Source organism: Tursiops truncatus, chromosome 11 (genome assembly GCF_011762595.2).
Source record: "Tursiops truncatus isolate mTurTru1 chromosome 11, mTurTru1.mat.Y, whole genome shotgun sequence".
NCBI classification, from domain to species: Eukaryota; Metazoa; Chordata; class Mammalia; order Artiodactyla; family Delphinidae; genus Tursiops; species Tursiops truncatus.
In genome coordinates this window covers 9,729,953-9,754,164 of record NC_047044.1, presented here as the reverse complement: position 1 = coordinate 9,754,164, position 24,212 = coordinate 9,729,953, and the positions used below count along the sequence as shown (strand labels likewise).

At 37.8% G+C, this 24,212-nt stretch overlaps 1 protein-coding gene and 1 non-coding gene across 4 annotated transcripts in view; one reads left to right on the top strand and one right to left on the bottom strand.

The window, feature by feature from the left end:
- The window catches only part of DMC1 (DNA meiotic recombinase 1), a 39,670-nt gene that overhangs the window by 12,028 nt on the left and 3,430 nt on the right, over positions 1 to 24,212 (bottom strand). Inside the window, exons 5-12 of one of the 3 annotated variants that reach the window (XM_019943392.3) lie at positions 21,070 to 21,152; positions 15,380 to 15,432; positions 13,790 to 13,831; positions 12,604 to 12,676; positions 8,864 to 8,955; positions 8,375 to 8,448; positions 8,128 to 8,242; positions 7,256 to 7,316 (exon numbers count right to left, since the gene is read on the bottom strand). In XM_019943392.3, the coding sequence (XP_019798951.1) occupies positions 7,256 to 7,316; positions 8,128 to 8,242; positions 8,375 to 8,448; positions 8,864 to 8,955; positions 12,604 to 12,676; positions 13,790 to 13,831; positions 15,380 to 15,432; positions 21,070 to 21,152 (593 nt within the window). The remainder of the gene's footprint in view (positions 1 to 7,255; positions 7,317 to 8,127; positions 8,243 to 8,374; positions 8,449 to 8,863; positions 8,956 to 12,603; positions 12,677 to 13,789; positions 13,832 to 15,379; positions 15,433 to 21,069; positions 21,153 to 24,212) is intronic. The other 2 variants (XM_033866039.2, XM_073788172.1) reach the window with 2 other exon arrangements.
- Positions 21,473 to 21,535, top strand: LOC117314349 (small nucleolar RNA SNORD58). Its single transcript, XR_004529098.1, has one exon. It is a non-coding gene; the product is annotated as a small nucleolar RNA SNORD58 (small nucleolar RNA).

Below are 24,212 nucleotides of genomic sequence, written 5' to 3'. Positions count from 1 at the left end.
GCATAACAGCCTTAGCTCTGGGAGAACATCGAGCCAATTCAAATTTTACTTGCTCCATCAAAATGTTCAGGATTCTGTGTAGAATTTCATGTAGAATTTATGGCTCTTGACTTTTCCTGTAGGTCACTAACACTTTGATAATTTAATAAAAGATATAGACTCTCCCCCAGAAAAATGTACATAGGTACACATACAAAAATTTTCATAAATTTAGGAGATTCATGGTCCACCCCGCCCCCTGCCCCAGTGTGGCTGGCTATTAACAATAACATTCACAACCAAGATTTACTGAGTCCTTACTATGTGACAGACACTTCTAACTCATCTAATTATTTCCCTTTGCTTGGATTCCATATTTAGTAATAGCTTTGGATTAAAATTTGGATTCCTATAGAGGTCTGCCTACAAGGAGAGAATGCCCTGGTCACAAGAACTTCAAATGTAGTTACATTTTTCTTTATCAGTAAACTGGCCCTCTGATCTTTCATTGAGTCTCATGAGTTTGATTAATGTGAGTCTGTCCCTGAGAAATGGATTTATGCTCAGTAGGATGACCAAATCAAATCTCTGTCCGTAAGGCTGAGGGCCCTGAACACTGGTCAACTCACCAGGGTAATGGATACATCCCTGCAAAGCGTCTCATATGACAGCATGCTAACCTTTCTCCAGGCACATACAGCCTCAATGTGCTAAGTGGTGTAAGAGCTTTAGAGTTAGACCTGGGTTCAAATTTTGGCTTATCAGCCAGCCATATGACCTCAGGAAAATTGTTGATCATTCTAAGTGTCTGTTTCTTCATTTTAAATGGAGGATAATAATTGTACCTAACTGGTATGGTAGTTGTAACAATAAAATGAAATAATTTAGGTAAGGCATTAACCCAGTGACTGCAATTATTATTATCTGCCTTCCTAATCCTGATTCACTTATTATCTATGTTACCTTGGGCTAATTACTTACCTTTATGAATCTCAGTTTCTTTAACTGTAAAATGGGAACCAAAAAAACCCCTTACTTTTCAGGGCTGTTGTGAAGATTCAAGATATATTTAATCTAACTCATTGCAAGCCTACTACATGCCAGGAACTGTGCCAGGTCATCTATAAAGCATTAGATTTACCCTTTCAGTAATCATGGCACATAAGAGATACTCAATAAATGGTAACTATTATTATTTAACTAAATGATTCAGTTAAAACCCTCTTTCAGTGACTTGTTAATCAAGAAACATTTCTTGGACTTCCTTGGTGGTGCAGCGGTTGAGAGTCCACCTGCTGATGCAGGGGACACGGGTTCGTGCCCCGGTCCGGGAAGATCCCACATGCCGCGGAGCAGCTCGGCCTGTGAGCCATGGCCGCCGAGCCTGCGTGTCCGGAGCCTGTGCTCCGCAAAGGGAGAGGCCACAACAGTGAGAGGCCCGCGTACCGCAAAAAAAAAAAAAAGAAAAGAAAGAAAGAAAGAAACATTTCTTCAAGTTTCTTTGAACTTCTTGAGTATTCTAGCAGTTATAAACAAGTCTTGAGGTAAAGTACAAGAAGGTGTAATAGCATTCCACATTCTTTTAGAGGGCTTTAATTTACTTCTATTTCTGACCAAGTAAAAACGGCTTCAGAAAACCACCCACATGTCTCCTTTAGCCTACTCTCTTATTTCCCCTTTTTTTGTATTATCTTCTCTTCTTTCCTCCTTTTCTCAGGGGATGGGGGAGTATGATGAGAAGGAGGAAGAGATGGGGGTGGATATTAGGAATAAAGAGGGGCCAAGAAAGATTGTTTCATTTATCCCCCTCTGGTTGAACAGGATACAGCCTGTTATGTTGTTGACAGTAAGACCCAGAACCTCCTGACCTTCCAACTGCAAATTAGGGTGCAGGGAGTATAGGATTATGGTGATGGTAGGGCAGGTGATATTTTTCTGGGAGTGAGATAGGAAGAATAGCACAGTGAGACTAAAAGAGCATCAGCTTTGAAGTCAAAGAAACCTGGGTTCAAAATCGACTCCTGTTTTTTAACTGTATGATTGAGCAAGTAGGCACTCTGAGCCTCTGTTTCCTCCTTTATATATTAGGAATAATAATAGTGTCTACCTCAAGTACTGGTTGGAGTGGAGGCCTTGAGGGGTCTGGGTAAGGGCAAACTTGAGGGACAATTGGTACTCCTGGTACTTTTGACTTGCTAAGGGTTAAGCTTAAAGATGGAATTTTTGAGAAGGGGTCCATTGAGAGAAAGACTGGGTGAACCATGTCCAAGAGAGAGGAGGATGTTTTGAGATTAGAGGAAGATAGAGAATTTTGGTGAAAAAGAAGAGATGGTTAAAAAAAAAAAAAAGGAGTATGTTTAAAAAGTTTTGTTAAATAACCCCACCCCCCATTTCCTCCCAAAATATGCAGAAAAATCTACATTTTTCAAATTTTTGAAGATAGAATTCGGCAGGGGGTTGTTGGGGGGTTGGGGAGAGATATAGCAATATACTGAGACTGGCTTCATAGAACAGGGAGGTCTAGGAGGCTGAGTTATGTTGGGGTGATATGAGAATTATATAAGATGATACATGAAAGCACTTGGCACATGCTAAGCAACCAATAAATATAAGTGCTCTTAATTTTGAGGGAGAGGAAAGTAAAATTCAAATAATTTAAATGTTGCACAAGGTCACAATGCTAATGACTTTGGTTTAATGTTTTTTCTCTAACCGTATTGCCTCTTTTTTTTAAAATTAATTAATTTATTTATTTTTGGCTGCATTGGGTCTTTGTTGCTGTGCAGGGGCTTTCTCTAGTTGCAGTGAGCGGGGGCTACTCTTCGTTACGGTGCAGAGACTTCTCATTGCGGTGGCTTCTCTTGTGGAGCACGGGCTCTAGGCCCGTGGGCTTCAGCAGTTGTGGCTCACGGGCTCTAGAGCGCAGGCTCAGTAGTTGTGGCACACGGGCTTAGCTGCTCTGCGGCATGTGGGATCTTCCAGGACCAGGGATCAAACTCATGTCCCCTGCGTTGGCAGGCAGATTCTTAACCACTGTGCCAACAGGGAAGTCCCGATATTGCCTCTTAATTTATACTAATGATGTAGAATCAGTAAGTGACATCCTTAAAGAATAAACTGCACATTTACAAGACTGCAAATGTTCTAAGATGACTTTTAGGGAAACAAATACACAAATGAAGTCGGGGGCAACATCATGGTCTTATTTGTTGCTTATCTTATTTTTGCTGTGGTATGGAGCTTTACAGGCTGATACTTTGACTTTATTTCCAGGCCTTCATCAACTGGCTCATTCTAGTTCTAAAATCTGTATCTGTAAGGCTCATCTAGGAGTTACTGCTCTGGTGTATCATATGGAAGCTCCTCGCCTCTATAATTTTGTTCCTTTTTAATACGATGTGCCATCAAGTATAATGCATGGGATGGAAGCCTCAATTATTGTCAGTGTACTTGGGTACTCATACCAATTATAGTGATATTTCTCTGCCAGCCTCCAGGGGAGTTGCAGCTTGGAGTTCCTTAACACTGAGAAACAAAGATATTTCCTTTATGGGAAGTATTCTAATAGCATTTGAAATCCTTTAGTTTAAAACTGTCCTGTTTTCTTTTTTAATTTAGCTGTGGCAATATATGTGCTTTACAGCGCATGCATTTAATTTGTATTGTTATGATGTACTTTAGAATATACTAATTATAGTGAAATTTGTTTCCATATAACTTGGCTAGGTGGAGGAGATGCTGTTTCAAAGCAGATTCACCCAGCAAAAATACTAGTCTTTGTTACCTTCTTCGGCTCTTTTCTTAGCTTATTTCATTATAAATCTCCTCCCCTCTTTGAACTTCTGCAATTATTTCCTTTCTGTCATTTCTCTATTTTTCTCCTATTGGAGTCAATTCAAAATGGTTTTAAGCTTTTTGAAACTTTCTACAAATATAAGAAAAAGAACCCTATCTGACCTAATTTCCACAGACTTCCTTTGTCTTCTAACTCTAGGTCGATAGTTTTGGCCTCTTCAATGTTCCCTCCCTACACCTGAAGAAAGAACATTGCTCTTTAACTTGTACTGTTTTATTTGAATGCAACCCACTTCCTCCCTCTGAGCCAATGAGTCATTTTCTCTTTTTAAAGCAAGCCTTAAAAATCTCCCATTTCTCTTCAGTTTAAAATTATTCTCTTTGTGAAGTACTTTATGTCCTGTATATGAAAGATACCCTATAAAACAGAGAATATTGCCTTAACCCCTCAAGGACTACAGACAATGCATGACCAACCAAGACTTTAAAATTTTGAGTTAAATGGACATCATTTATTTTTTTCCTAATGGAGGCAAGGCACATAGTCTCTGTTGTTCACTAGTGAATTCCTAGAACCTTGATATATAGTAGATTTTCAATAAATATATACTGAATGAATAAATGATTGATTTCCCCCTCCTCAATTTTTTTAACTTGCTTGGACTTCCCTGGTGATCCAGTGGTTAAGACTCTGTACTTCCACTGAGGGGGCATGGGTTCGATCCCTGGTAGGGGAGATAAGATCCTGCATGCCGCATGGTGCGGCCAATAAAACTCAAAAAACAAACAAACAAAAAGATCTTGCTTAAAACCTTTCATGTAATTAATACTTTTCACATTGGAATCTCCTGTAATTAAGTAGAAAATATCATAAAAGCGTATTGAAAAGTGAGAGCTATAGCAAACTGCAGAAGATGCAGCAATACTCTTAGCGTTTAGTTTAGAAAATGCCTAAAGAGAGATACATTCATTTCAGCACAATTTACATAATTTAGAATATCATATCAAATATCTTCTAATATATATGTCAATGACTGATTTATCTGCTACCAAATGATGTACTGACTCAGTTTTAAAGTAACAGAACTTTGTACTGCAACCATCAGAGTGATGATTTAAGCAAAAATCTGCAATGGATATTATTAAATCCACTGGGTGCAAAACATGATATTTACACAAGTCTCAAAGTATCACCTCACAAATTACTTATTAATTACAAACAGGAGAAGGTCTTTTACAATGGAGAAATCTTGTGAACACCATCTTAATCACATGATCAGACTTATCACTAATAAAGGGACAAACTGCCTCCTGATGTGATATATGGAAAAGGTCATAACATTACTTATATATTAGTAGTTTTCCTGCCAAAAGTGTTTAACATTTTAAATAATGAGAAAAAAATCAACTCCAAATTGAGAGACATTCTGAAAAACAGTTGGCCTGTGCGCTTCAAAAATGTCACTCACTCCCAATACAGGGGGCATGGGTTCAATCCCTGGTTGGCGAACTAAGATCCCGCATGCTGCACAGCGCCACCAAAAAAGAAAGTCAGTGTCACAAAAATCTAACGAAGGTTGAGGAACTGTTTTGGTTAAAGGAAACTAAAGAGACATGACAAGTACATGGGATGCATGATCCTTAACTGATCCTGTATCAAAAACAAAACAAGAAACCCCCCAAACTACAAAGGATATTATTGGAACAATTGGAGACACTTGAATATAACTGTGTATTGGATAAATAGTACACCAATGTTAAATTCCCTGACTGTGCTAATTATGTTGTAGTTATGTAGAAGAATGTTCTTGTTCTTAGAAGAGATATGCTGAAGTACTAAGAAGTGATGTGTCATGATGTCTGCAAATAATTCTCACTGGTTCGGAGAAAACAACTCTCAAAAGGTTCACAAAACATATACACTTTTACATATATGAGCATGTATGTGTATGTAGCATATAGAGAGATTTTACATACACACGCACACACACAAACACATAGAGGGAAAAAATGTGGCAAAATGTTAACAACTGATGAAAATAGGCAAATGATATTTGTGGATTCATTATGCTAGTCTTGGAACTTTTCTCTGGCTAAAATTATTATAAATAAGAAGTTGCTGAAAAGACCTTTAAAAAAGCAGTACAGGGCCTTCCCTGGTGGCACAGTGGTTGAGAGTCCGCCTGCCAATGCAGGGGACACGGATTCGTGCCCCGGTCCGGCAAGATCCCACATGCCGCGGAGCGGCTGGGCCCGTGAGACATGGCCACTGAGCCTCTGCGTCCGGAGCCTGTGCTCCGCAACGGGAGAGGCCACAACAGTGAGAGGCCCACATACTGTAAAAAAAAAAAAAAAAAAAAAAACCAGTACATAGATTCAGGGCTATTTTGACTGCTTACTCAGATACATAATGCTCAAAACTCGATGGTGGCAACTGAACTTTCTTTGAATTTTCTGTTTTTTTTTTTTTTTTTAATATTTATTTATTTATTTGGCTGCGCCGGGTCTTAGTTGTGGCATGCAGGATCTTTCTTTTCTTTAGTTGCGGCTTGCAGGATCTTTTAGTTGTGGCATACAGGATCTAGTTCCCTGACCAGGGATCGAACCTGGGCCCACTGCATTAGGCGACAGAGCCTCTACCACTGGACCACGAGGGAAGTCCTTATTCGAACTTTCTGTTTCACTATACTACTTTAACTCTCCTTGTCTTTCTTTCTTTTTTTTATTAAATTTAATTTTATTTATTTTTTTATACAGCAGGTTCTTACTAGTTATTCATTTTATACATATGTCAATCCCAACCTCCCAATTCATCACACCACCATCTCCTTGTCTTTCTATTCACTGCCATCTTTCAAGCAGAGCCATCAATATGTATGTTATGTGCACAACTATTTCAACAAATTCTGAATATGCCTAGTGTGGAGTGAAATTCTGTTTCTTCAAACAGGAGACTTCTCTCATAGCAAGTCTCTTATAAATATATAAGAGACCCATAAATATATCTCATGTATATCCTGTAAATATAAATATATTATATTTATATAATAATAAATATATAAATTAAATATATATCTCATGTGTATCCTGTAGAGAGCCTGCTTTTTTTGTTTGTAGGCTAACAGCTTATCAGTGCATTAGAAACCATTCATGTATCTGGAATATACATTTTTATTTCCCTAAGATCTTTTTCTTATTGTCCTCCAATATCCTTTTAGTCCTAGACAAAAAGGAACCCAAAGTATCTCTGAAAATAGTTAAACTATTGCTTTGTTTTATCAAAAAACTAGAGAAGAATAGATCTGGATAACAAATAAATGATATTTGCAATTATGAAGTAATATGCACTGTGCAAAAAGTGATTTGTGACATATCTGTGTCCACATCAAGGCTGATGATTTTTGAATTATTTCCTATTCTACACTCTAACCCTTTTGATATTAACTTTTGTGAAATACAAAAGCAGAATATTAGGGCTTACGTCATAGTTGCTCCTGGGTCAGCAGTCATTTGATTGGTCACAAACACAGCCACATTATATTCTGCATCAAGAAATAAAATTAAGAAACTAAGAGAATGACAATGTGAATATTAAAAGTTCATTGCTTAGATTTCAGAGTTTAGAAATATTGTGCCATGAATTTATTTGATGAACAAGATTACATTCCTGTTTTTTCATTGATATCATAAATTAAAGTTATTATTGTTATCTTATTTAGGTACCTTATTGTATTAGAATCAGTATTTTTGGTTTAAAAAAAGAGTTGTATTCCCATGAAGGAAATTTTATTTTTAATAAATGGATTGCCTCCTGACATTATTCTGAGCTTCTCTGAAAAACCTACTTAGCAAACAGTCACAGGTGCTATTTTGATATCACCATTTATTTTAAAAATCTACCTTCTGAGGGACTTTCCTGGTGGCACAGTGGTTAAGAATCCGCCTGCCAAGGCAGGGGACACGGGTTCAAGCCCTCGTCCAGGAAGATCCCACATGCTGCAGAGCAACTAAGCCCGTGTGCCACAACTACTAAGTCTGCGCTCTAGAGCCCGCGAGCCACAACTACTGAGCCCATGTGCCACAACTACTGAAGCCCGCATGCCTAGAGCCCGTGCTCCGCAACCAGAGAAGCCGCTGCAGTGAGAAGCCTGCATAGCGCAACAAAGAGTAGCCCCTGCTCACCGCACCTAGAGAAAGCCCGCGCACAGCAGTGAAGACCCAATGCAGCCAAAAAAAAAAAAAAAAAGAGTAACCCCTGTTCGCTGCAACTAGAGAAAGCCTGTGCACAGCAATGGAGCCAAAAATAAATAAATAAATAAATTTATTTTTAAAAAATTAAGGAAAAAAATCTACCTTCTGAGATTTTTTGGAGTCGTGACAACATCTGGGCCAGTTTTTGCTGCCGTTCAGCCAACTCCCCACGACCACTGAAATCCACTCGGAAAAGTGCCATTATTGAATCAATGATCTGTGTAGGATTAATGTAAAAATAAACAATGCATTTGGAAATGGAAGGAAGAAGTTAATTTGAATTGGAATCAATAGAAGAAAGATAATATGCTAAATAGTTCTAGACTGAGCAATATTTAGAAGCTCGTACCAACAGTTTGAAGATGCCAGCTTCTTCATGGAACTTTGCTGCTACATAATCAAGTAGCTCCATCTGATGTTCACCTGATGGGAAATGCAGTGGGAAAATGTTATAAAAACTAGAAGCAGCAGAGGCTAAGATCATGTATGTTCTTGGGAGTCAGGCAAAAGAGAGTCCTTGAAGGATTTTCTTAATTATTTATGACTTTATTAAATATGATTTCATATTCTGCCTTAGCATACATACCAAATGCTACCTTATCCAAAAAGAATGTTACTCTCCATTTCAAAGACAAAGAATAAGAAATAATTTGAGAGCATTTCAATGTCTAAGGACTTACCAGATGATAAAATTTGTGGACTGACTAAATAAATTTGGAGAAAGGTAAAATATGAAGAGAAAAGGATAGTGTCAAAATGTTGTAAGCATCACTCAAATAATAAATCAGTGCTGCCAACCTTAAAACAGCCTAAGCATCCAATTGCATGGGGCTCTTACTAGTATATGCACGTGCATAAAGTACATTGTCCAGGACTGCATCATGGTCTACGCTGAAGCGATCAGCAATGTCCCGAAGGCGATCTGGACGGCTGGAGTATGCCAGGATTAAGGATTCAATAAATCAATTCCAAAAAGTTTAGACAACAACTACAAAAAATAATACCGTAAGCAAGTGTATCAAAGAGAGGCAAAACACTGTACCTGCAAACGTATTCTGGAGGATACCAATAATCACTTAAAATCTATATTAGACTTTGTTTTTCATAAGTGCCTCAATTAATGAATACCTTAGGTAGTGATAACAGTGATAGAAATAATGAGACAGTAATGAATTTAAATATTAAATTATCTAAACAATAACCTTGGAAGTTAGTTGTTATGGCCTCTATTACATTTTACAAAGGAGGACACTGACAAACAGAGATTAGGCAAATGACTCAGGATTATGCAGCAAATCAGTTCCAAGAGAAAAACTAGAAACTAAGATTTGTGACTCTCTGTTGTTCTCAGTTCAATAAATATAGACCTAGTCAAGGAAGATAATATCACGGAATTATAATTCAAGTCACTTCAAAGTGAATTAATTCACTCTCTTCATATTCCTCACTTGTTCAACATGAAATAGTTTAATATATCACTAACCACGTGTTGCCAACAAATGATAAATTTGACTACATAAACCAAAGAGTCAAAAAAGTAACTTCAAGAGTCCAGAAGGGAATTACTATCATATAGTTTTTTGTTTATTTAGGGTTTAAAATCCACTTTCTTCTAAAGGAGTTGTGTTAGCATTCTGAAATTAGTAAATTCATAGGGGGGCAAATTCAGTGTACCTGAAAAGGTATTCTGGAAGATGCTAATAATCACTTATACCTATCTAGACTGTAAAGGAGTAATAAACATTCTTTATAGGTCTTTGGTGATCCTAACAATATGTCTATAATATTCTCTAAAGTGAAGTAAGATAAAATAAAATGCACATCTGTGGTCTCATTTCACTTTGTTTACAGTATTTGTATAATACTGATCATACTATAAGTAACTGTAAAGTAAGGACCATTTTTAACCTTATTTGTGACACTTGGAACTAGTTCAGTAAACATTGAATTGAATTGTCTTGAGGACTTCCCAGCCATCTCTGTCCTACAGCACTATATATGTTTTCTTCAGAGCTTTAGTGACAGCCACTTAAATCTTCTATTGCTGCTGAGTATACCCAGTAGATGTTTCTGGTGGACAAATCAAAGAAGACAAGGAATTGGAAGAAGCAATAAAAAATGTTTTTCACTATGTCAGTTTTTACAAAGCCGGGTGACTATGTAACCAGGAATGTAAAAGTTGGACTTATGCTGAAGGGAAGTTCAAATCAATTTACAAACGTTTATTAACTGATTCCCATATGGAATCGGTTACCATATTAACCAATTACCAGTGCAAGGCACTGTGGAGGATTTAAGGGTCATAAGATAATCTATGCCATAGGTAAGTGTAAAACATAATTATGTAGGCAAAATATAAACACATAAAAAGACAAGTACCACGAGAGAGCAGTATACATGTAAGAGACTCTGAAAGAGTGAGAACATTCCACTCGGGTCCCTGCATGTCCTTGTTCCTCCCAGCTGTTCCTCCCTATTCCCTCTTGCATATGACCTGGCTCCTAACTGTTTCTTTCAGCCATTCTTGATAAAATCCAAATTGCCCAAACAGTGGCAGCTATTCTGCAAGAACAATTCCTCCCTCTCAAGAACCATCCTTAATCAACTGTTTCTGAAACTAGCTGAACTCCAGCTGAGCGCCTCTTCCTACAGTCCTATTGTTAAAAAGAATGTCCTCTGAACCTGATATCTCCTCAAACTACAGTATTTCTTCTATTTATTGGTTAATTACACACTGCCTCAATTCCTTACTGTTTATTTGCAACAAGCTTCCATCATCTTACTTTACTGCAAATGGCCTCTTGGACTCCTAATTGCAAACCTCAGTGATCTTTTTCAGTTTGCACCTTCTCTCTCTCTCTCTCTGTGGAACATCACTGACTACCATTTTCTTCTTGAAACTTTCCTTATGCTTAGCATCCACAAGCAGATATCCTCTTACTTTGTCTGTCTTTATTGATTCGTCTTTTTAGTCCCTCTTCCTAGACATAGGCACACCCCAAAGTTATGTTCTCAGTTCTCTTCTCTTCTCTCTATGCAAGTTCTCTTGCCTCCCCCTGGCTATTCCATCCATATCCTTGGCCCTACCCTTTTCTCAAGCTGAGCCCAACATTTCCAACTGCCATATGGATGTCCCTCTGTACCTCATATTTGACATATTAAAATGAAACATCACCTTTTCTCTGAAATATGATCTTCCCAATTCTGTCATCATTATTCTCCTAGTATCTAGACAAACTTAAGAGTGGTTTCCCAAGCCTCTCTTTCCTTTGTCTACCAAATACAGTCATCAAATCTCATTGCTTGCCTAGAATATTACAAAAGAATCCAATTTACACCCATCATCCAGCTTCAAGACCCTTCATGTCTAAGACCCACCTTTCCAGTCTTGCTTTCTGAAATAACTTACACTTCAATAAAACTGCAATTCTTTTTGTTACCCAAACAGGTTCTTCTCTTTTTCCTTCTGTATTTTTGTTTAATGCAGACATTTTCCTTTATTTGAGGCCATGACTTTGAGTGAGTCAATAACCTTCTAGCTATTAAGTTAAATCTTTGGAGAAGTAAGAGAATTAAAAACAAATAGGATGTAATTTCCTCTCATGTATTTGTTTCATCAATTTTATACCAAACCCATTTGGAGAAGTGAAACCTTTTTTTAAAAAAGGTGATTTGAGGGATTTCCCTGGTGGCGCAGTGGTTAAGAATCAGCCTGCCAGTGCAGGGGACACGGGTTCGAGCCCTGGTCCGGGAAGATCCCACATGCCGCGAAGCAACTAAGCCCGTGCGCCACAACTACTGAGCCTGAGCTCTACAGCCCGTGAGCCACAACTACTGAGCCCGCATGCCACAACTACTGAAGCCCATGACCTAGAGCCTGTGCTCTGCAACAAGAGAAGCCACTGCAATGAGAAGCCCGTGTACTGCAACAAAGAGTAGCCTCTGCTCGCCGCAACTAGAGAAAAGCCCACATGTAGCAACGAAGACCCAACACAGCCAAAAATAAATAAATAAATAAAATAAATTTTAAAAAACAACTATGAAAAAAGGTGATTTGAACATAGAAAACAAACTTATGGTTACCAAAGGGGAAAGAGTGGTGGGGAGGGATAAATTAGGAGTTTGGGATTAACATATACACACTAATATATATAAAATAGATAACCAACAAGGACCTACTGCCTACTGTATAGCACAGGGAACTATACTCAATATTTTGTAATAATCTAATAACCTATAAGGGAAAAAGAATCTGAAAAAGTATATATATATATATATATATATATATATATATATATGTATATTAAACTGGATCACTTTGCTGTACACCTGAAACTAACACAACATTGTAAGTCAACTATACTTCAATAAAAAAAATAAATAAATAAATAAAATAAAAATTTCAGGGGGAAAAAGTGATTTGCAAACTCGACTAGCAACTGTTTTCCCTTGGCTTTTCTCATTATTGCTGGTTTACAGGGTGATCACAAAATGGCATATTTCAAACAAATTCTCTTTTATAGTAACAGTACTATATCTCACTATTATGTTAGCAACTTGTTTAAATAAAAGGGTTACAAAGTATTTTCTGTGTCAATGAAGATAATCTTTCCTCCTGAGTAGCCACCTGCTCCTGGAAGTTGAGCTGTCACTAGAAAGCAATTAAAATTTAGTTAATATTAGTAAGAGTGAATAAACTTTGTACAAATGTGTATATAAATTAATATGGTATTTAGGCTGGTTGCAACTCTCTAGTCATGTAGCAAAGAATAATGATCTTTTAGTTTCTAAACAGCATGCTATATTTTTATATTACTAACCAGTGGTAAGATTATAAGTATTCTGCCAGCATAGTAGTAATTCAACAAAGAATGTCAATATCTTTCACAATGGGAGATATTCATGAAATTTAGTTCTCCTAAAGAAGTGGAATTTAAGTATCACTAACTTTTTTCTATAAGAAATAACCATAAATATAATTTATGCTACATAACTCATTTAAGTAACTTTTCAATTAATGTATATCAAAATTTTAAATGTATTTTCTTTATATGTAGTAGTTAACACTAAGGAATTACTCTACATAAAGTACATACATTATTTCATTTATTTTTCAAAACAACCCTAAGTTTGGCACTATCATTACTCCTGTTTTACTGATAGGGAAAATCTGAAAGGTGAAGCAACTTGCCCCAGGTCACACAGCTATTATTGGCAGAGCTATTTTGATGCCAGAATCTCCTTATTAAACACTTTTCCATGCTCCTTCTACTTAGGTCAAAGAAATGTAGTGTAATGTCTTTATGCAAAAGGAGGTATTTTTGCTTATTTTGCTTTAGAAACATTTAAGTCTTTTTTAGTTCCAACCTTACTCTATGGGAAGTAAGGAATTCTAGGCCTCAAAAGATTCTGTGACATTCTCATAAATACAATATGGAAAAGATAGAATGGGAAAAATCGAGACCGTGAATGAATACCTCTCTCCACCAACACATTCATATACCCATTTACCTCCTCCGTATTTCCATTCAGGTGTTCAGAGTGCAGTATATACAACATCACCTCAAGCATCACATATTCAAAGACCAGCTCTGGTATTTGTGTAACCATGGGCAGTTTATGTAATGTCTCTGAGTTTTAGTTTCCTTGCAAGTTTGTTCAGATTACATGAGATTATGTAAGTACCAGGCACAAAGTAGAATAGTAAGTGATCGCTATGATTATTATTGCTATTGCTATTATTGTTGTTGTTACATATCCTTACCACAGAGGGTATGAGAGAGTTGGGTTTTTCCAGTTCGAAATTCTGTGAAATATAGAAAAAAAAATACATAGTTAATTTTTAGATATTTTCATAAAGAATAAATATGGCCTCAGAGTATGGTTTTCTTTTCCAACTGTCAAATCTCACACATAAAGTACCTCTGTGTCATGAATGGATTCTGCATATATGAGTACCAGTAGTAAAAACAACTTTTAAAAGGTTTTCTTTTTCAGAACTGTCCTTTAGATAATAATTAACTTAAACCAAATTTTCCTTAGGAATAGTTATATAAATGAAAGTTTAAGACTCCACCACAGGAATGAGAGTCTGGGGTTCTCCCACTGACCTGGGATCCTCAGATTGGTGGTATTCCCTAGCTACCAACAAAAGCAAATTCTCTCCGGAGAAAAATGTCCCCACTCACCAATTTAGGCCTATTGAACTCCAACAGATTAAAATCAAGAAATAAGCTCACAAATATCAATGAATACAACAGCAGGTAAGCCATTAAGACTGAGAGTCAACTGAAATAAACACAGATTTATTTCTCCAAGTCAACAGAAACATCAACACCAAAAAAACAAAACAAAAAACAGGGACTTCACTGGTGGTCCAGTGGTTAAGACGCCACGCTCCCAATGCAGGAGGCCCGGGTTCCATCCCAGGTCAGGGAACTAGATCCTGCATGCTGCAACTAAGAGCCCACATGCTGCAACTAAAAGATCCCGTGGGGGCTTCCCTGGTGGTGTAGTGGTTGGGAGTCTGCCTGCCGATGCAGGGGACGCGGATTCGTGCCCCGGTCTGGGAGGATCCCACATGCCGTGGAATGGCTGGGCCCGTGAGCCATGGCCGCTGAGCCTGCGCATCCGGAGCCTGTGCTCCGCAACGGGAGAGGCCACAGCAGTGAGAGGCCCGCGTACCGCAAAAAAAAAAAAATCCCGTGTGCTGCAACTACGACCTGATGCAGCCAAATAAATAAATAAATAAAATAAATATTAAAAAAAAACACAAACAACAACAACCAAAAAACAGATTTAGTTCTCTGAGGACTGAAAATACTGGAACTGTCAGGAATAGTACGTAACATAGCTATGCATGAACCTTTTTTTTTTTTGACCACACTGTGTGGCCCGTGGGATTCTAGTTCCCCAACCAGGGACCAAACCTGGGTCCTTGGCAGTGAGAGCGCAGAGTCCTAACCACTGGACCGCCAGGGAATTCCTGACATTTTTTTTTAATAGAGGATACAATAAGGGAAGGGAAATCTATTCTCTATGTTCCTGAAACATGTATTTCTTAGAAATAATATCTGTCTCATTATACAACTACCCTCTGAAGGTATGAGAGAAAAAAATTCTAATCTCTTCTATAGGAATCAGAGATAAAAAGATGAAAAATGCCAATAAAACTCATCTGTTAATGTTGGAATATATTTTAATTGCAGCCCAGAATGATCTTGCATTATGATAACTGATATTTCATCATAAGTTCCCAAATAGATACAATTTACAATTGACTACTTAATTATATATATGGGTGTGTATATATACACATATTTTTCATATAACAAAATATTAACGTTCTACCTACCTCCAAAAGCTTCTGTGATTGCCATGCTTTCAATTCCACCTCCTAGCAACTTACTAGAAATAGAAAGTAAGCTTTAGTAACGGGAACAGAAATAGAGATATCAAGAAAGGAGAAAGTGCTAATATCATTAGTATCATTTCTATCTATCTATATACCTTTCTATCTGTCCAACATGAACAGGAATTCTTGGCTGAATAAATGGCTTCCCACCTGTTTAGATCACAGGTTATACTGTGTATGGGCAGGGGGATCAACAAAACAATTTATAAGCCCTGTTGTTCTTAACTCCTGTGTACCAATAGGAAATGGACTATGCAGGGCTTATATTTCAGTAATTCTAAAGAACTGAACTGGAGTGCGAATAAATGATTTTTAGTTATTAATTGGGTTTTTCATATTGTGCTGGGACTATGTTTCTAAAAGTCAACTGAATATCCAATTTTTTTTAATGTACTGAAAAACATGGAAAATAGATATTAGGAGAATCCAGTGATTGTCACCATGATTGGCTTATCTCACACAAACCAAATTCTATGAAGAACATGTCAGAATAGAAAATATTCAAAGATGTGACAGGTAACGCTAGCAGATAGAAGAATAACTGTCAGATTTTGATAGCATGCACTTAACTGGTAATGCAGTGACTCAGCGCATTTAATACATACTCTTGATATGGAAAGATCTAAAGTTAATTAATCTCATTCATTCATTTAATGCAACAAATATTAATTATGGCAATTGTGCTAAGACCTGGTAAGAGCACTTTTAAAATCTTTGTAGTTATTTATTTATTTTTGGCTGCGTTGGGTCTTTGTTGCTGTGCACCGGCTTTCTCTAGTTGCGGTGAGTGGGGGCTACTCTTCGTTGTGGTGCACGGGCTTCTCATTGCAGTGGCTTCTCTTGTTGCAGAGCACGGGCTCTAGGTGCATGGGCTTCAGTAGTTGCAGAAAGCGGGCTCAGTAGTTGTGGCTCACAGGCCCTAGAGCGCAGGCTCAGTAGTTGTGGCGCATGGGCTTAGTTGCTCCGCGGCATATGGGATCTTCCCAGACCAGGGCTCGAACCCGTGTACCCTGCACTGGCAGGCTGATTCTTAACCACTGCGCCACCAGGGAAGCCCAAAATTCTTTGTAGTTTTTATTAGCATGACTTTTGGGACATGGTCACAGATTAGACAAAGCTTTAAGAGATGGATAATCTAACAGATTTACACTTACGTAGTTTAAGAGAGCAGCTTAAATGTAAATTGAAGTAATGTTGGAAGTTATTCGCAGATTTAGTGAGGGCTATGGACTTTAATGAGAAAAAGAAAAATCTAGATACTGACCCGCATAAAGGACATGGTGGAGAGACCACTCCATTTGGTGGGTTGGCCAAAAAGTTCGTTCGGGTTTTCTGCAAGATGTTCTGGAAAAACCCTAACAAACTTTTTGGCCAACCCAATACTTAGGGATTCTATAAACCTACCAACTATTAAAGAGAGTTTTATTGATACTTGGCCCTCCTCATCTTGAGAAAAATCACCCTGAAAGGCTATAGCTCTGGAAAATCTCAGACAAAATTTCTGGTTGATATGCTGAAAAAGTGACCCCAAAATTTAACTGAAAGGGTACCCCAAATTACTTGGGATAGCATAATTGTTCCCTTATGAAACTCAGGAAAATTTACAATTAGGTACAGAAATAGTATTTTTAAATCTAGGAAGATTTAAAAATGGAGACACAAATCAAACCCACAGATTACTATTTTCATATTAAATTTGGGAATAATCTGTGCATATTTGGTACCTGAGAATTTTCAAAATTTAAGAGAATTTGACATTTTTATAATAACACATTAGCCTCTAATTGATTAAATGATATAGACCTGCAGTTTCTAAGTTGATAACTAAGTTTATACACAGTATTTGAACATTTAAGAGTGTCTAAGACTCACTATACTTATAACTTTAATTTATTAAATTTATAAGACATTCAGATAATTGGAAAGATTTTAATAATTACACAGGTAAAGTTCTTAGAGGAAATATAATATAATAAATTTATAAATATAATTTAAACTGTTTAAGGGAATTTAGTTAACCATATTAGAAAGGCTCCCTTAAAATTTGCCAAATTTATAAATAGACTTGCAGCTTAAGAAAAAATTATATAACATTTAAACAAATAAAATATTAATTTAAAAAAGCCTAGCTCCTGAGTAATCTTTTACGTGCCCCAAAACCCAACATCGAGGACACCAGAAAGCTCACTATGAGAGTAATAATTTCTCTAAGCTGAATGGTTCTTAAACCATGATGTGGTAGAGCAACTGGAGAATATCAAGTTGTCGTTTGAATCAAGTTTTATTTATTTATTTATTTAGGCTGCACTGGGTCTTAGTTGCGGCACGCGGGATCTTTTAGCTGTGGCATGTGGACTTCTTAGTTGCGGCATGCGTGTGGGATCTAGTTCCCTGGCCAGGAATAGAACCTGGCCCCCTGCATTAGGAGCATGGAGTTCCACCCACTGGACCACCAGGGAAGTCCCGGAATCAAGTTACCTTGACCAATTTGTCTTGGACCAAAGACTTTTCCTTAGCTGTTACTTGAAAAAAAGTCCTGTGATTTTAAAAATTTGAGGCAATGCTAGGTTAAAGAGGTGTTTTATTTCACTGCAGGAATTCAGATCCTTTAATAAAATGTGTGAATCTCCAAGAGGAGAATATAGTATATTGCACTTCCCTAACTTATTTTATTCACTGTTTATTCATTCAATTAGTCATTCTACAAATATTTATTGAACACCTAGTTTGTGTTAGAGATTGCTCTATGCCCTTGGAGTAAAGCAGCGAACAAAAGAGACAGAAATCCATCACTTCATGGAGCTTCCATTCTAATGAGAGAACAGACAATAAACATAAGTAAAATCTGTGGTATGTCAGTTGTTATTAAATGGTATGGATAAAAATTAGATCCAGAGAGGGGATAAGATGTGCAGAGGATGAAGATGGGGAGTTTTCGAATAAATTTTCAAATAAAGTGATCAGAGAAGGCCTTAGTGAGAAGTAGACATTTTAGCAAAGACCTGAAAAACCTGACAGCAAGTCATGAACATAATGACGGAAGAGTGTTCTGGGCAGAGGGAATGCTAAGTGCAAAGGCCCTGAGGTGGGAGTGTATCTGGCATGTTCTAGGAATAGCAAAGAAGTTAGTGTGGTTGGTACATAGTAAACCACAAGATGAATTAAAGATGAGCTTAGATTTGAGATTAGAGAGGATTTTGGCTTTTGCTCTGAGTGAGATGGGGAGTCATTAGGATGTTTTGGGCAGAGGAGTGTTATGATCTGACCTATGTTTTAAAAGGATTATTCTGGCTCCTATGTGAAGAATAAATGGTAGGGGCAAGGTCTAAAGGAGGGAAGTTAGTTAGAAGTTATTATTAATAATCCAGAAGAGATACTAATAGGTGTTTTAGACCAGTGAGCTAACAAAGGAGAAGGTGGTGAGAAGTAATTGAATTCGTATTTCTTCTCTTTCTCTGTACACATATAGACACAAATAGAAAAAAAAAATGTATATATACACACACACACATATATGTATATAAACTTTCTATTATGGACAATTTCAAACACACAAAAGTAGACAAAAACAGTATAATAATGAACCTTCATGTACCTAAAACTCAGCTTCAAAAATTATCAGCTATGAACTCATGGTCAACTGTTTTCATATAAACCTCCAACCACTTCCCTCCCTTTTCATATTACTTTAAGCACATCCTAGGCAACATATCATTTCATCCTAAATATTTCAGTAGGTATCTCTACAAGATGAAGACTCTTATTTTTAACATAACTGCATTACCATTATCACACCTAAAAAATTAGTAATTCCTTAATATCAACTATCTAGTAAGTGTTCAATTTTCAGTCTCATATGTCTTATTATCCGTGTGTGTTTGAATCAGGATCCAAAATAAGATCCACATATTGGGATTAAGTGACATGTCTTTTTTTTTAATAGTCTGTGCCTACAAGGCACCTTCAGTTTATTAATTAATTTATTTATTTTTGCTGTGTTGGGTCTTCGTTTCTGTGCGAGGGCTTTCTCTAGTTGTGGCAAGCGGGGGCCACTCTTCATCGCAGTGCACGGGCCTCTCACTATCGCGGCCTTTCTTGTTGCGGAGCACAGGCTCCAGACGCGCAGGCTCACTAGTTGTGGCTCACAGGCCCAGTCGCTCTGCGGCATGTGGGACCCTCCCAGACCAGGGCTCGAACCCATGTCCCCTGCATCAGCAGGCAGATTCTCAACCACTGCGCCACCAGGGAAGCCCAAGTGACATGTCTTCTAAATCTCTTTTAATCTCTAGGTCTTCTCCCTGATTCCATCTCTCTTTTTTTTTTTATTCCTTAAAGTTTATTTGTTGAAGAAACTGGTTGGTTTTTTTTTAAATATAAGGATTGTTTTTTTAAAAAAATTAATTAATTTATTTATTTTTGGCTGAGCTGGGTCTTCATAGCTGCGCGGTCTTTCTCTAGCTGCTGCGAGTGGGGGTTACTCTTCGCTGCAGTGAGAGGTCTTCTCATTGCGGTGGCTTCTCTTGTTGCGGAGCACGGGTCCTAGGTGCGCGGGCTTCAGTAGCTGTGGCACGTGGGCTCAGTAGTTGTGGCTCGCGGGCTCTAGAGCACAGGCTCAATAGTTGTGGCACACGGGCTTAGTTGCTCCGCGGCATGTGGGATCTTCCCGGACCAGGGCACAAACCTGTGTCCCCTGCATTGGCAGGTGGATTCTTAACCACTGTGCCATCAGGGAAGCCCGGTTGGTTTGTTCTGACTAAATATATTTGAAGGTAGAGCAGACAGGATTTGTTAATAGATTAGAGTTAGGGTGTGAGAGGGGAAAAGAGGTGCTAAGGATGACACTAAGGTTTCAGATCTGAGGATCAAAAAGAGCTCCGGATGAGGGAGGTTTTAGGAGGAGCAGATCTGGGGCAAAGATCAGAAGTTTGGTTTCAGACCTGTGAAGTCTGAGCTGCCTAGCAGACATTCAAGTGGAGGCATATTTGACTATGAACTCTTTTTTTCTTGCAGTTTTTTGTGAGGTCAGGGTTTTGAGGAATACTTTGAAGAAATACTGCTTTTGTTCAAATTGATCTTGGCCACTGCTCTGACTTATGAAACAGTAACTCTGCCTACTAAATTAGAGAAAAAAAACCACATTCTAGTCAACTTGCATTGGGAAGATGATGACTATGTCTCAGGAATCATAAGATAATAAATAAAAAGGGAAGTTAAAACTGCTGAGGCTGAAGAGCAAAACCAACACTGTATTATTTCTTCTAAAATATCCACTCTAACAACTTATTTTTAAGTAAAACCAAAAGTGAAATGGAATTTCCTTCATCAGTGGAGAAGAAAAGGGAAATGAAAAGTTAAACTAATTTTTTAAATGGTTTATAGATTAATATAGGCTGATTTAGAAACTACTTATATTTTGGGTCTGAATTTCTTGTAAGAAATTTAATCCTGCTTTTACAAGCAGTCTGGAATTTATTTGCTTCAGTTGCCTTTTGAGAAAAAAAAAAAAAACTTCTGCAAAATAAGAAGCTATTTCTACTACTTATAGTCAAAATAACAACCTGGATAGAGGTAAAGAAATATAGTATTCCAAAGATTATGTTTAGTGGTTATAAAAAATATGAGATACATACTCAAATTCCTGGCTCCCAGTGGTGATATGGAAAACCATCTTCCTCTTCTCACTATACTCAAATGCAGTCAGGAATCCTGGTTCCTACAGAAAGACAAAAGAAAAAGTTCAAAAAGGGTATAAGATGATGGTTTTAATTTCAAATCCCACCAAAAGCTATATACTTGATTACCAGGGTCATCATTTGATATAAGCTACAGTTCATTTGTCTTTGAAGGCAGCACAAGATCATGCTTAAGAACATAGGCTCTTATCTTCAAATAGATAACCAACAAAGACCTACTGTATAACACAGGGAACTCTGCTCAATATTCTGTAATAACCTAAATGGGAAAAGAATTTGGAAAAGAATTTGAAAAATAATAGAAAAAAATAGATTAATTAAATTAAATTTTTAAAAAAGACTGCAATGATGGCATTTCTTAGGACACCTTTGGATTAATCGTGAAAACAACTCTCTGAGTAGCTGCCGGCAGCGTTTAGTACATATATAAACTATATGAGTTACTGTAAATATATGTTGACAGAATTATTCTTGCTCGCTTCCAGGTGACCTCTAAAAATGGTTCGCTATTCACTTGACCCAGAAAACCCCACGAAATCATGCAAATCAAGAGATTCAAATCTTCGTGTTCACTTTAAGAACACTCATGAAACTGCCCAGGCCATTAAGGGTATGCATATCTGAAAAGCCACCAAGTATCTGAAGGATGTCACTGTAAAGAAGCAATGTGTGCCATTCTGACTTTACAATGGTGGAGCTGGTAGGTGTGCCCAGGCAAAACAGTGGGGCTGGACTCAGGGTTGGTGGCCCAAAAAGAGTGCTGAATTTTTACTGCACATGCTCAAAAATGCAGAGAGTAATGCTGAACTTAAGGACTTAGATGTAGATTCTCTGGTCATTGAGCACATCCAGGTGAACAAAGCCCCCAAGATGTGGCGCAGCACTTACAGAGCTTATGGTTGGATCAACCCATACATGAGCTCTCCCTGCCATATTGAATGATCCTTAATGAAAAAGAACAGAGTGTTCCTAAACCAGAAGCGGAGGTTACACAGAAGAAAAAGATATTCCAGAAAAAAAAAAAAAGAGTTTAAATAAAATAAAATTTTTAAAAAAAAGCAGTTATGGGGAAGGGATGGTGGTAATGGCTGCAACAACAATGTGAATGTGTTTAATACCACTGAACTGTCTACCTAAAAATGATTAAGATGGTAAATTTTATGTTATGTGTATTTTACCACAATAAAAAAAAGAAAAAATTAAAAAAAAAAAAGAACACAGGCTCTTGAGTCACCCTACCAAGGTTCAAAATATGTCTCTAATACTTATTAGCTGTGTGATGTCAGGTAAACTACTTAATCTTGCTGTACTTCGGCTTCCTCTTTTGGGTCAAACGGGGATAATAGTGTCTCTTTCATAGGTGAGTTGTAAGGATTAAATGAGATATATTTATGGCATAAAGTAGAATGGTACTTTACTAAGTGATTCAGTTGATTTCATTCAATAGCATCATTTCCCCCAGCTCTAGAAGTTGGAAGGAGCACAGGAATTTCAGTTTTCAATATTCATGATACAATATTTTTCACGTTAGATATACTACATATTGGTTGAATTAATGAGCTACAGCTGATGCGGTGTTCTAACTAGTGAAAATAGGTCCTGATGTGGTCTAATGTATTCCTCTCTTTGTTGTTTTATACTATGACAGTGGTTCCCAAACTTCAGAGAACGTGAAGTGGGGGAAAGCCCATGCCTAACCCTAAGTCAACGAGCCTGGGCCTCTGTGTTCTTTACAAGCCACTCCAGATGACTCTGATACATACCGCTGTACTGTGACGTTAACTGTCTCTGTCTGTCTCTGTCTCTCCCTCTATGTCTCAATCGTTTTCTCTTTCTTTCAGAATAAATAGCTTTAGTTAAGAAAGGATGAGACTCTTGGTGCATTAGTAGGTACATGAGAAGGAGAGAGGTTCTTTTCTTTGGTAATAGAATTATTTTCCAAAGAAAAGAAGACTAATGCCTAGGAGCTATAAAGCAGCAGTTTCCCAAACCCTGGGTGCTGCTCTAGGGCTTCGTTAGATACCCTGGCAGTTATGGAACTGACTTGCAGGTACACTGCCCAAGAGTACTCAGAAGGTAAAGCAACTGAGCTGTGTTCAGAGCAGTTCACTTGGGTCCTCTCCAAGCTCAGGACCACATTGCATCACTCTCATGCCTCAACTGCCTCTGGGGAAGGAAACTGGATGGCTGTCAGTGAAGAGACTTTCTAGGACTTGGTGGGAATGAGAGCCTCACATACACATGTAGAAATGGAGAAGCCTGCTCTTCTGCAAAGAGGGAGACTTTGCCTTTCTGCATATTCTTATTTCCAGAGCTGGTGCTTCCAGTGGCCCCCAAAAGCTCTACACAAAAGCTTGGGTCAAAGGCGTGTGTTTTTGCTTGGAGCCTCTCGGCTGCATAGGTCTCTTGTGTTCTGTGGGCCCAGCTACAAGGTATAGGTTTCACTTAGCTTTAAGCTCAGGTGCCTCAGTGAGCACATTCTTGGTCATATCTATCTTAACTGCACACATGTAGACCCAGCCACTGCTGTCGTTTTCAAATGCAATGCTCTCTTATCAAATGCCTATAGCAGGAGAGAGCAACTTCTTTGCTGCTGAGCACTTCACAACAGCCGTAGATACAATGTTTGAGGAGATAAGACAAAAATAAGGAGGAGGAAGATAAAAAATATGAGAAGGAGGGAATTCCCTGGCAGTCCAGTGGCTAGGACTTGGTGCTCTCACTGCCCGGGGGCCCAGGTTCAATCCCTGGTCCCGGAACTAGGATACTGCAAGTCACGTGGTATGGCCAAAAAAAAAAGAAGAAAAGGAGAAGGAAAGGCAGAGACACAGAAAGGGAAAAAAGTAATATAAAGGGAGACAAAAAGAAAAGTTTTGGTAAAAAAAAATTACCTTCATAGTTTTCCAGGTGTCTTAACCCCTGTCTCATTCTTTCAGAAATTAATTGCTTTGAAACCGACATGATGAAAAGTTAACATGGGGCGTATATCTTGTGATCTACAGGAACTCAGAGTTCTCACAATAGCTGCTAGTGTACATAATGAGAAAGGCTACAGAGACTCACAGGGCCCTTCTAAGCTA